Genomic DNA, 14,350 nt, shown 5'->3' with positions numbered 1-14,350 from the left:
GATAGCAGTAGTGAGTATGATATATAGTGAATATACTAAAAACCACTGAATTGTACACTTTAAAGTGGTAAATTTTGTTACATAAATTATATCTTAATAAAAGTAAAAACACAGAAACTGTAATTAGTATATACTTTTAAAATGTAGTTATCCAACTGCCTTCATATTTTATTTATTACTCAATATAAACAAAATAATAAAGCAACCATGGTGGGGAGGAGGGTATTACAAAGAATATGCAGTAGAAAGAGCAGGAACTTTATTATAAAAAAGATCCTAATAGGGTTAAAATTTTCAGCAATGAACTAGCAGGGGCCAGGCAAAAATTACTTAACATTACTGAGTCTCAGATTCTTCATCTGTTATTTTGCAGAATTTTATTGAGGCTTAAGTGATATAATACATGTCTCAGCACAGTGTCTAGCAAAGTTCAGGCTCAATAATGGTAGTTAACAGTGAAATGTTGGATTAAGTACCACTTTGGGAATTTATACAAAATATGGAAAAGGATCATGGAAATAGCTACTGGTTATAAAATGAACTGTCTGTTATTAGGATACAGTGGTAAATTCCTTGGCTTATAACCTCATATACAATATGGCTCTTGTCTTCCACCACCAGGTAGCTAGTTTTTAAGATTTGTACTCTTCATGGGTTTGTATGCTTCACTTTCCTTCACATCACTGTGAATCATATTTATGTAGTCTAATGTATACCCCCTTTGAATAAGAATGGTTTTTAACAATGCAAAATAGTAGTAACTGTAACATGTAATTTTTCTTAAATTTTCTCAAACACATTTAAAAAAACTAAGTCATAATTAAGAGTAAGAAAATAGAAGAGACTGATTTGTAATATAAACTCTGTTGCTACTCAAGCCTTGGCCAGTGTGGTCCAGGTGGTTGGAGCATCATCATGTACACTAAAAGGTGGTGGGTTCAATTCCCAGTCAGGGTAAATACCCAATTGCAGGTTCTATCCCTGGTTGGAGAGCATGCGGGATGCGAACGATAGATGTTTCTCTCTCACATGGATGTCTCTCTCTCTTCCCCCTCTTCTGCTCTCTAAAAATCATTAAAACAAAAAACTCTTGCTACTCAAAAGTATGTTCATTAGAATACTGCATGAGTCTCACCTGGGAGTTTGCTAGAAATGTAGAAACCCAACCCAGACTTACAGAATTAATATGCATTAATTGGGCAATAAAAATAAGTTTGAAAAATAGATTGTATCTACTACTTGCAGGCAGTATTGCATATTTTATTTTGTTTATTTTTAAAATATGTTTTATTGCTTTTTTACAGAGAGGAAGGGAGAGGGATAGAGTTAGAAACACCGATGAGAGAAAAACATCAATCAGCTGCCTCCTGCACACCTCCTACTGGGGATGTGCCCGCAACCAAGGTACATGCCCTTGGCCGGAATCGAACCTGGGACCTTTCAGTCCGCAGGCCAACGCTCCATCCACTGAGCCAAACCGGTTAGGGCAGTATTGCATATTTAAAATTTTGTATTTAGAGTTATATCTTCTTCAAATTTACTAAGCATAAATAACAGGTTCTGCTAACTAACTGCAAGAGAAACAGCGATGAATAAAGCAGATTCAGTTTTTAGGGAATTTACAGTCAAGTAAGGGAGAAAGTCATACAAAAAATTCAAATTGTGCTCAGTTCTATGAAAGAAACAAACAGATTTCAGTGCTAGAGACTGATAAGGCAAGGTCATGGATGGTTTCTCTGAAAGATGAAATCTAAAGGAAAAAAAAAGAGCTTTCCAAGAAAAAGGGCGAAGAGCATTCCTGGTGGAGAGAAAACCATGTGCTTTTCTCTGAGGCAAGAAAGAGCTTGGAGGTTCTGAAAAACTGCAGAGGGGTGGGGGAGACAAGAGGGAAATGGCAATCAGAAGCCATAGGACAGAGCTTTGTCCAGGGCAGTGGTTGCAACTAGGGCCAATTTTGGCTCCTAGGGGTCATTTGGCAATGTCTGGAGATATTTTTGGTTGTCACAACTGGTTAAGGTGAGGGGAGGGTTGTAGTAGATCGAGTACTACTGGTATCTAGTGGGTAGAAGGCAGAGATTCTGCTAAACATACTACAACAAAGCCAAGTCCTCTTCTCCACAACGAACACTTATCCATCCCAAACATCAAGAGTACTAAGGTGGAGAAATCCTAGTCTGGGAAAGGGTTTAGGACTTTATTTTAAATGCAAAGGGAAGTCACTAAAACAGAATAGTCTGATTTATATTTTGAAATGATTATTCTGGATGCTCCTGGATGGCTGGAGGCAAGAATGACAGCAGAAAGCCAACTGGGAGGATGATGTTGCACTTGTCCTGACAAGAGGTGATGGTGGATTAGATCTGAGTAGCAGCTAAGAAAAAGTAGATAGATCTGGGAAATTTTTAAAAATAAGACTAATACCAAATGATGTGGAGGAATCAAATTTTACCATCTGGTTTTCACTTGAGCAAATGAAATGGACGGTGGTACTATACATTGAGATAAAGATGACAGAGAAAAGCAGGTTCCATGATTAGATTTATATTTTATGTTTAGAAATGGTACAACTGAGATGTATGAGGCATTTAAGTGGAGTTATCAAGAAGCCAGTTAGAAATATAAGTCTGTGGCTCAGAGAAGAGGTTTTGATGAAGATACAAATTTGAGAGCTCTCAGTATACAGATGGTATTTCAAGCCACAGGAAAAAATAAGAAAATTATTTTGTGTGTAGGGTTTGTCTGTTCTTCCCAACAACTTATTAACTCCCTAAGAGCAGAGGTTATGTATGTCTTACTGTTTTTTTCCCCTCAATCTCTCAACAGAACCTAGCAACTTGGGTTAGTGGCATGACAGCCTTCAGGATTTAACAATGATGTGATTATTCCTGGGTGCAATTTTTTTAAAGAGCCTAGTCAGCCTAACAGAGGAGAGGACCTCTTGTTTGAATGTGTCCCCACTAAATATTGCTACATGATAAATGTTACTTGACTTTCTGTTTACTCATCTGCCTTGAAGGATGAGCACGAGTATGAAATACTTAGCCTAGTGCTTAGATAACAGAAAATGATTGTGATACTGTTATCATTTTTGTTTCTTTTATATAATGATAATAGCCCCTATTATATCAAGCAGAGAATAGCCAACTCCATAAAACAAGAATATTTTTAGAGGTCTTACCTACATCTCCATATACTTGTGAAGACTGATACTGTGGCATATACTGTGTTGCCATGTCTCCAGCTCCAGTCACTGGTGAGTACATATGGCGTGGCGGAGGGGGAATCATGGTTGGGACAGGAATGAAGCCTGGCAGAGGAGGATGAGGAGAACGATGTATGACTGTGTGACCACCAGGATGAAACTCTGGTGCTTGAGGAACCACAACAACTCTTCGAACACCATTGTCTTCAATAACCTATGAAATAAACATTAGATTAAAAGTTTCTTCCATAAACTGTAAGCAATTCTTTTGAAATATGTTAGTTTAGAGTAAGAATTTTTACACCATTAAAAGTTAATTTAAAAAACACTACAGAATCAATTTGAAAAGACTTTTTAAATAATTAAGTATATTTGAATTGGCATTGAACAATATGAAGTAGTTTTTGTTATATAATGCAATATAAATCTTAAAACACTAACGAGATTAGCAAAATAATAATATAAACAATGAGCTATGATATTAGATATTTATCCAATGTGTTATGTGCATCTAGTGACGTGGTAAAAATGAAGGGAGACTCAAGGGAATTTTTGGTTTGGACACAATAGGGTTAGGAATTATTTTCCTTTACTGTATTATGGGTGCGAGTTGAGGGAAAACAAGACACTGCAAAATAGAAATAGGTAAAAAACTGGATCCAGACTCCTAAAGCTCAACCATATATTGAATTCAGGTACAAAATTCTTATGACCATGACCAGTACAATTTTAACAGTTGAAGATCATTTTAAGGGAGACAAACATCTAATATAACACCCACTTAAGAAAAAATATTTGTGGCTTCAAAGTCTTAGAAATTACACATTTTAAAATAGGGGCCACATTGTGGGAAAGGTCTCTTTTTTAAAAAAAATAAATCCTGGAAACAATACTCATTTATTTCATTTAGAAAACAATGTCCCTGAAACTCAACTTCCTTCATTATAAAGAAAAAAAGGTACTGGGTTAGAATGATGATGCAATTCACATTGGTGTACATTAATTAGGTACATAAATAATTGGAAGCTGAAGAAGAGATGAATGATACATGAACCAAAGAAGTGTATACTCTAGCTGTTAAAATAAATCTATTATGAGACAAAAGGAATTGTGGGAAAGGATTTAAATGATGGGTATTTTCCCTTTGAACCTCACTGAAGCAGCAAAGGACATATAGGAAACCCCAAAAGGATATAGGACATTATCTCAAAAATGGGAATTCCTCTATTAAAATGGGGTCTTTACTCTCTTTAGACTTAATTGATTACTATTGAGGTATAAAAAATGGCTAATAATACCTTTCCTAAGGAAACAGAAAATAATTAAAATGTAAAGTGCTATCTTGAAGGAAAATTCAGATGTTTTTCAGGAAAAACAAATTTTATTATGCTTACAAATAGCAAATTTTATATATAAACATATATTATGTGCTTGGTAGATATATTAGAAAACATACTTATTTGGGGTACAGATAAGCCTAAAGTAAAAATAAATTACTGCTTTAGAAAGAAGATAGTTCTTATTAAATAGTCCATTAAATTACCCTACCCTGTTGATGAATTCACTGCGTTTTTTAAAAATATGCTAGTTCTAGAATTGGAATGCCTTGCTTCCAGCAAAATGGATGCCTCAATATTCCATTTTTATCCCTAATTAACTCAGTTCTGGATTCAACCTCAGACAAGTGTATATATCTGGACACAAAATCATATCTGAAGCCCTAGCTGAAGAGAATCTGGAAACTGTTCATAGCTTCTTAGCCTCTCACTTACAGAAAGGGGCATTAGAAGAAGTTTAGAATGAATTTTAAGTGGCCAAACCACAGGGTCTGTTACAATATATTACTATTACCTTTATCAACTCTCCAACTCACAAATCTCAAATGACCCTATTTCTGATAGGATTAAAGTCCATATCCTTTGACCTGGCATTCAACTTGGCTCTATAACCTATCTTCTTAGCTGTGTCTTTCTTCTAAACCAAATCCTGAACCCTTAACTCTAGCCAAGCTGGTATACTTAAAAACCTATCTTCATATATACATTTCTGTATCTTTCTTCTTCGCTTTGCTTTCCCTTAATCTAAAACTACATGGATCTATCTCATATATTCTTCCAAACATACTTCTAACTTTACCTCCTCTATTCATTTATAAAACATATTTGCTTATGAATACAACAAAACATTGATAATTTAGGAGAGAAAAAACGTTAGAGTGGTGTCTTTGTGGGGGCTCATACACATAAGGGCAGACAAAGAAAACAACGAAAGTAAATTATTTAGCAAAGTGATAAATACTATGGAAATAAAAAGGATAAATTAGCCTGGCTGGTGTGTTTCAGTTGTTGAGTGTTGCTTGATGAACCAGGAGATCATGGTTCAATTCCTGCCCACATGCCTGGGTTTCAGGCTTGATCCCCAGTGTGAGGTGTGCAGGAGGCAGCAGATGGATGATTCTCTCTCATCACTGATGTTCTCTCTCTCTCCCTCTCCCTTCCTCTCTGAAATCAATAAAAACATTTAAAAAAGGGTGAATTAGAAGGGGACAAGTCATAGAATAAAATAGAGTGATCAGAATAGGCCTTATTGGCAAAATGAAATTTGAAAACAGACTTGAAGAAACTGAAGGAATTAGCTATGCAGAAATCTGGAAGAGTGTTCTGGGTAGAGGGGTGAGTTAAAACAAAGCCCCTAAAGTACCTTAGAAGTGACTGGATCAGCATAAAGGAGGAGGACGAAGGACAGAAGCATATACTGTCAAAGAGATTAGGGAGTGAGGGTTACCCAGGTCAGGAAGGGCTGTATTAGCTATTAAGGACTTGGATTTCAGCATTTACTCTCAGCAAAATGGGGAACCACCACAGAATCTTGGGGGTAAAAATTATAAAAGCCAGTGGTTCCTAGCAAGAGGTGATTTTGCCCCGCAGATATTTGGCAGGATCTGGCGATATTTTTGGTTGTCACAATTTCGGGTTGGGAGTACTACTGTCATCTTATTGGGTACAGGCCAAAGGCCAGGGATGATGCTAATTCTATATAATAAAAGAGAAACATGCAAATTGACCGTACCTCCACTACGCCCACAAGCCATGCCCACTAGCCAATCAGGAGCAAGAATGCAAATTAACTCAACAAATATGGCAGGGGCTACAGAGCTGGAGGGAGCAGGAGGCTTGGGTTGCCCCCGGCGATGGAAGAAGCCAAGCTTTCCGCCCGCCCTGGCCTGCCTTGGCCTCCGCTCAAGGCTACAAAGTTTCAATTATAGAAGATAAATAAATCCCAGATACCAGGGCGTCCACTTGAGTCGCCAGGGGGCGTGGCTGGCCTGCAAACCACCACAGGCCCCTCGCCCAGGCTGCCCCACACCCCAAGGGAACCCCCACCCTAATCTGGGACACCCTTCAGGGCAAACCAGCTGGCCCCCACCCATGCACCAGACCTCTATCCTATCTAATAGAAGAGTAATATGCACATTGACCATCACTCCAACACACAAGATGGCTGCCCCCATGTGGACACAAGATGGCCGCCACAAGATGGCCAGTGGGAGGGCAGTTGGGAGCGACCAGGCCTGCAAGGGAGGGCAGTTGTGGGCGATCAGGCCAGCAGGGGAGGGCAGTTAGGGGTGACCAGGCCAGCAGAGGAGGGAAGTTAGGGGTGGCCAGGTCGGCAGGGGAGGGCAGTTAGGGGCAATCAGGCTGGCAGGGGAGCAGTTAGGCATCAATCAGGCTGGCAGGGGAGTGGTTAGGGGGTGTTCAGGCTGGCAGGCAGAAGCAGTTAGGGGCAATCAGGAAGGCGGGCATGCGAGCAGTTGGGAGCCAGCAGTCCTGGATTGTGAGAGGGATGTCCGACTGCCCGTTTAGGCCTGATCCTACCCTCGAGGGGTCCCAGATTGGAGAGGGTGCAGGCTGGGCTGAGGGACACCTCCCCCCGACCCCCCGTGCATGAATTTCGTGCATGGGGCCTCTAGTTACTCTATAACACAGAAGACAAACCCCTACAACAAAAAATTACCAGGACTACAATGTCTATAGTGCCAAGGTTAAGAAATCCTGATATAATCTTACATTTAATAGGGTTACTCTGGCTGTTGAATTAAGAATAGAATATAGGGCAAGGGCTAAATCAAGGAAACCATTCAGAAAACTATTGTAGTAATTTAGACAAGATATGGTGGTGGCTTGGACCAGGGTGGTAGCAGTGGAGGTGCTATATATATAATCTGCATATATGTAAAGGTAAAACACAAAGATTAATTGATGATTCTATTAGAGAAGTGAGAAAAGAGTTTATAGAAGAATGGTCTTCTATTAACTATGATGGGGAAGGCTGTAGGGTAAGAATAAGTTATTTGGGGAAAACAGATTTGGAGTTTTTGGTTTTGGATGAGTTTGGTTAAGTTTATGAAACATCTAAGTAGAAATTTGGAGTTGGCAACTAGATATAGTAGTTTGCAGTTCTAGAAAGATTGGGAAAGGACAATCAAGTGAGGTGGGAAGAAAACTAAGAGAGTATGGAGTTTGGTGATATGTATCAAGGATAAAAGATCAATTTTGTCAAATGCTGCTGACAGGTCAAGATGAAGACTAAGAACCGATCATTGGATTTAGCAATATGGAAGTCATTGTGACCTTAATGAGAGAGCAGTTTTGGTGTAATCATAGGGGCAAAGCCTGACTGGAGTGGGCTTAAGAGAGAAAATGGGGAGGAGAATTAAAGAATAGCACAATTTTGGAAACTTTTTCTGCAGAGGGAAATATTGAAATTGGCTGGTGGCTGATAGTAGTGCAGTCAAGAAACTTTAAAATTTGTTGTTGTTTTTATTGAGAGCAATTACAACATGTTGACATACTAATAAAAATGATCCATCAGAAAGGAAGAAATTGATGATGTAGAAAAGAGAAAAGAAAAATGCTAGAGTAATGTCCTTGAACAGGCAAAAGGGGACAGGATCCAGGATCCCAGTAGGGACATTGAGCCTAAGAGTGTGTGGCTGGAGATGATAAGGTAAAGCACATAATTCTAGATGCTCATAGAGATGTGGAGCTAGGAGACTGTGGATGGTTTCTTTAGATTGCTCTCCATGAACCCTTTCTTGGGCACCACAATCTAACTGATGTCTCTCTCCTATCATTTCTACTGCATTTGTTTTTTATCACTTGTTAATGATACTGTAGTATTCGTTAATTTTCCAAATGCATATGTGTTACTCTATAACTTAACTCTAAGTTCTTCAAGGGACATGTATTAACTATTTAACCCTCATAACAATGCTACTAAGAGGTACTATTATCATCTCTATTTTTTAGATGGGCTAACTGAGGCACAGAAATGTTAAATAACTTGCTAAGGTTACACAGTATTTGAACTCAGGCAATTTGGCTTCAATGTTCTTATCCACTTTATGGGTATAGCATCCACAAGTACTTGGTCTTCTAGTTTTTTGTTTTGCTTTGTTTTTCAAAATTTCACAACACAGGTGAGTTCTCACTGGTGAAACAAAATGGCTAAACTGCTTATGAAATTAAAACCATTTTTTTTCTGCTGAAAAAGAACATTTAAAATACAAAGACAAGCTGGGGGGGAGGGAGAATGGGGAGTTATTATTATTTGTTGTTAATCTTCACCCAAGGATATATATATTTTTTAAATACATTTTATTGATTTTTTACAGAGAGGAAGAGAGAGGGATAGAGAGTTAGAAACATCGATGAGAGAGAAACATCGATCAGCTGCCTCTTGCACACCCCCTACTGGGGATGTGCCCGCAACCAAGGTACATGCCCTTGACCGGAATCGAACCTGGGACCTTTCAGTCCGCAGGCCGACGCTCTATCCACTGAGCCAAACCGGTTCGGCAAGGATATTTTTTTCCATTGATTTTTTTTTTTTTAGAGAGTGTAGAAAGGAGGGAGCGAGGGAGTGGGAGAAAGAGATAGAAACATCAATGTGATAGAGACATCAACTGGGCCCAGGAATCAAATCTGCAACCCACGTACGTGCCCTTGATTGGGATTCGAAACTGCAACCCTTCGGTGCATGGGCCGACACTCTAAACATTGAGAAACACCAGCCAGGGCAGGAGTCATTGTTTAATAGGTATAGTTTTAGCTTTGCAAGATGAAAAGATGGTAGTGATAGTGCAACAGTGTGAATGTACTTAATGCCACTGAACTATATATTTAAAATGGTTATGGTAAATTTTTTGTTATATGTATTTTACCACAATTAAAAATAACAAAAAGCTAAGATGTTGAGGGAATAACAGGGGCAAGATGAAGACTGAGTGTGGAGACCTCAAAACTATCTGCTAAGTCCTCCAGCTGCTGAGAAATGGCCAACCATGTAGACAATTAATTTTACGTTAACAGGGTACACTGATGATTAAAATCAACAAGTTGTAAAAAGAAAAAAAAGGATAAAATATAATCCAAATTAGTTTATGTAAATAAAAATTAAAACAAAGACAATGAAATATAAATCAAATGGGGATGTCACAGCCTAGTCTGACCACCTAACCACATAAGCCACGTAATTTCTAATTAGGCAAAGTCCTGTTTTCTTTCCTTGAACACAGACATAACTGAGAGGGGCTGCAGAGAAAGGTGGTTGTGTTTACTGATATTTTATACTATGTACTAGAGGCCCGGTGCACGAAATTCGTGCACGGAGGGGGGTTGTCCCTCAGCCCAGCCTGTACCCTCTCCAATCTGGGATCCCTCTCACAATCCAGGACTGCTGGCTCCCAAATGCTTGCCTGCCTGCCTTTCCTGATTGCCCCTAACCGCTTCTGCCTGCCAGCCTGATCACCCCCTAACCAATCCCCTGCCAGCCTGTTTGCCCCCAACTTCCCTCCTCTGCCGGTCTGGTCACCCCTAACTGCCCTCTCCTGCAGGGTTGATCACCTCCAACTGCCCTCCCTTGCAGGCCGGGTGCCTCCCGACTGCCCTCTCCTGCTAGCCATCTTGTGGTGGTCATTCTGTGTCCACATGGGGCAGGATCTTTGACCACATGGGGGCAGCTATATTGTGTGTTGCAGTGATGATCAATCTGCATATATTACTCTTTAATTAGATAGGATAGAGGCCTGGTACAGGGGTGGGGGCCAGCTGGTTTGCCCTGAAGGGTGTCCCAGATCAGGTGGGGGTTCCCTTGGGGTGTGGGGCGGCCTGAGCGAGGGGCCTGTGGTGGTTTGCAGGCCGGCCACGCCCCCTCGCAACCCAAGCGGAGGCCCTGGTATCTGGAATTTATTTTCCTTCTACAATTGAAACTTTGTAGCCTGGAGCGGAGCCAAGCCTGGGGCTCCCTCCGAGGCTGGCAGCCATTTCTGTTGGGGTTATAATTGAAACTTTGTTGCCTTAAGCGGGTGGGCCTGGCCAGGGTGTGCGGAAAGCTTTGCTTCCCCTGTTGCCGGGAGCAACCCTGGCCTGCTCTCTCAAGCTCCATTCTGCCGCCATTTCTGTTTGAATTTGTTTACCTTCTATAATTGAAACTTTGTAGCTTGAGTGGAGGCTTAGGCCTGGCAAGGGCAGGCGGAAAGCTTGGCTTCCTCTGTTATCTAGGAAACCTTGCTCTCTGTGGCTGTAGCCATCTTGGTTGGGTTAATTTGCATACTCGCTCTGATGGGATGGTGGGCGTGGCTTGTGGGTGTGTCAGAGGTATGGTCAATTTGCATATTTGTCTATTATTAGGTAGGATGTGTCTTCTTCACCATACTATACAGTCCATGACAAATTTATTTTATTTACCATTTTTTCTTGGTGTAGTACACTCAGCTCTTTCTCAGAAGTTTTTTTTGTTGAGTGAATGATAATGAAAAGGAACAATTGCCTTCTATTAGTTTTACTAGAATGCTACCTTTATTTCCCCCCTTATAAGAACACCAAGCCTTAGCTGGTTTGGCTCAGTGGGTAGAATGTTGGGCCTACAGAATGAAGGGTCCCCAGGTTTGATTCCAGTCAAGGGCAGATGCCTGAGTTGCGGGCTCGATCCCTAGTGAGGGGCGTGTAGGAGGCAGCCGATCAATGATTCTCTCTCATCATTGTCTCTCTTTCCCTCTCCCTTCCTCTCTGAAATCAATAAAAATGTGGGAAAAAAAAAAAAAAGAAAGAAAGAACACCACGCTAACAGGGTTCTGTGATTTCTTCAATTCTCAAAAATTTTGCTTCCCTTCTACTCTATGGCCTTACCCTGAACCCAAACTATTCCTACTTCAAACTATTCAACAATACAGGTATTTCTGACCATTCATTCAACAGATATTTATTTTACATATCTACACACACACACACACACACACACACACACACACACGACTACATACTTTCTAGCTTTACCTCTATGTCCCCCTATCTTCCAATTTCTTATCCTACCCATCTTTTTTGGCTGATTTCTACAGGAAAGACAGAGAAGACTGAGCTCAGACTGGTTTGGAGAATCTTTGGAAAATTTACTGACCTCCATTGATGCATGATGACATGAAGGTCAAATGCAGCTCAAAATCATAATCTGAAACTTCCCCTGATTTGATACAGGCCCTTTCCCTGCATTATGAGGTCAACCCCTCCCTGTTGAGTACCTTTTCATACCATAACTACCCACAGTCCATAAAAAATAGGGGAGCCATTACAAGAAAGGCAGGAAAGAACTTTGGATGTTACCTTTCAGGAGTCCCATTCAGGTTGTCTATATTCATCCCCAAAACACCAAGTGTTAATAAAAAGTTATGCTTTTAGTGACTATAAGTTAGTATTATTTGCCAGTCAGTTAAGTTCCTTTGACTCCTGTCACTTTTTGCTTTCTGTCATTAACTGCTTTGTGTTTGAGTTTTACAATTGTTGTTTCCCCATTTAATATCTTAGTTTATTCAGTTGGCACACATTTCTGCCTCTATGCAATATGTCAAACTCTCACAAACTTTCCTTTCTTATTTGTTAAACTACAATAATAAAGCTCATTAAGGTCATGTCTAAAATTATGTTTGCAATTAGAAAAAGGGCTAAAGAAAAATATACTAAGTGTTTACAGAAAGTATCTCTGGATTACAATATTCAATGTAATTTTTTCATCTACCTTTTTAAATATTTCCCAAGTTTTTCTACATAACGATCAGAAAAGTAGTTTAAAATGTACAACTGTATTTGTTATCACAAAATATATTTTAATTGCCTTATTTGCAAAATTAATATTCCTTTATATTTAAGCTGCTGGTGAACAATTTCATTTTGCTTTATGCATATCATTTTAATTAGCTTTAGGTCTCCCTATTATATTGAACAGTAGTGGTATGGTAAACAAAATTTTTTTAAAATAATAATTTTTTTAAAATGGTGATCCATTTTTCTGATTTGATAATAAAAATTATGTGTATTACTAAAAAACTAAGTCTCACTATTCCCATTATTGTTGAGTAGAATGCTACAGTATCATAGGAGTAAGTTGCAAAGATTATAAAATAAATAATAATGTAGAACTCCTGAATAAGATATAAAGGCTGTCTAATACAACTGGCAATTTTAATAGCAGGTCTGGGTTGTGCAAATTCTGCAAATGAGAAATATAAAACCATTTACTCCCAAAGCTACCTAATGTATGACACCCTGACTGTCTAATGTTAATGAAGTTAAAATATATGCAAGAGTTAATAATGAGTTCATTTCTGAAGTGGTTCTCAACTTAATAGGGACATGGCATTAGGACAAATATCACAAATTTGAAGGTTGTTATATCCTAGGTAAATCATGATTTCTTCATAAGTTCCTTCTATTAAGTACTTTGATTAAATTTGCTCTTAATCTTAAATTAAGATCGATTTATCTTTGGGACTTTTTGTTTTTCTTCTCTAATATACTTAATATACTCTTAGGTGTATGTATGCCACATTATTTCCTCAGTGATAGAGCTAAAAAGTCCCAACATTGGATTTTTATTTTATACTAGAGGCCCAGTACACGAATTCGTGCACCAGTGGGGTCCCTCTGCCTGGTCTGTGGGATCGGGCCGAAACCTGCTCCCCAACATCTCCCAAGGAGTCCCAGATTGCGAGAGGGTGCAGGCCAGACCGAGGTGCACTATCGGGGCCGGGGAAGGATGCAGGAGGTTGGTCAGCTGGGGAGGGACCACGGGAGGCTCCAGGGCGTGTCTGGCCATCTTGCTCAGTCCTGATCGGTAGGACCCCAGCAGCAAGCGACTGGTCAACCGGTCAATTGTCTGCCCCCTGGTGGTCAGTGCATGTCATAGCAGTGGTTGAGTATATCATTAGCATATTATGCTTTGATTGGTTGAACAGACAACTGGACACTTAGCATATTAGGCTTTTATTATATAGGAAGTTTCTATTGATTTCAGAGAGGAAGGAAGAGGGAGAGAGAGATCGAAATATCAATGAGAGAGAATCATTGTTTGGTTCCTTCAGGCACACCCCCTAATGGAGATCAAGCCCACAACCCGGGCATGTGCCTGAAGGGGAATCGAACTGTGACCTCCTGGTTCATGGGTCGACGCTCAACCACTGAACCACAACGGCCAGCCACTGGATTTTTATTTTTGCAGCCCTGTATCCTAAACAGTTCTGACCGAACTTTTTAGGATACATATATTTGCTGAATCCCATTAGTATAAACTAAATCACATGATGATACAGCAAAAACATTATTTGACCTTCCCTGAGTCAACAACAACACATAAGGCAGGGGATGAAGGTGATTAAACCTGATGCCATGAGGAGAAATCAGTGCAAAAGTCTGAAAGTAGACTACAGATAGCTATTTATAGGCTTGGTATATGTGCTATATGGCTCCTGCTGAGCAATATACAACCTATACTTTATTATAGCCACCTATGTGTCTTAACATTTGATTCAATTCCTAGCTTCTAAATTTGCTATATAATTATGTTTGCTTATATGTCAAGATTTGGATAATTATCAAGTGCTTAGATGTGCTAGAACTAGTAAGTACTTTCTAAAATCAGAAATTGCATTTTCACAGTGATGTCAAAATGCTAGCTAGAATCCATTCTTACATAGTGGATACTTATATTATTTCAATCATTATAAGACTAGATTTTTGTCTTTGGATTACCCTGTGTAATGGAAAATGATACACTTCCTAGAGAAAATCTTAAATTAAGATAGATAATAGTAGCCCA

General features: G+C 39.4%; 1 protein-coding gene across 4 annotated transcripts in view; it reads right to left on the bottom strand.

Moving 5' to 3' along the window:
• FNDC3A (fibronectin type III domain containing 3A) overlaps positions 1 to 14,350 on the bottom strand; it is a 254,406-nt gene that overhangs the window by 69,226 nt on the left and 170,830 nt on the right. For all 4 annotated transcript variants that reach the window (XM_079778647.1, XM_079778645.1, XM_079778646.1 and 1 more), the window contains one exon: positions 3,179 to 3,416. In XM_079778647.1, the coding sequence (XP_079634773.1) occupies positions 3,179 to 3,416 (238 nt within the window). The remainder of the gene's footprint in view (positions 1 to 3,178; positions 3,417 to 14,350) is intronic.

The sequence above is a fragment of the Cnephaeus nilssonii genome, assembly GCF_951640355.1.
Source record: "Cnephaeus nilssonii genome assembly, chromosome: 8".
Classification (NCBI taxonomy): domain Eukaryota; kingdom Metazoa; phylum Chordata; class Mammalia; order Chiroptera; family Vespertilionidae; genus Cnephaeus; species Cnephaeus nilssonii.
This window is presented reverse-complemented; position numbering and strand designations above follow the sequence as displayed.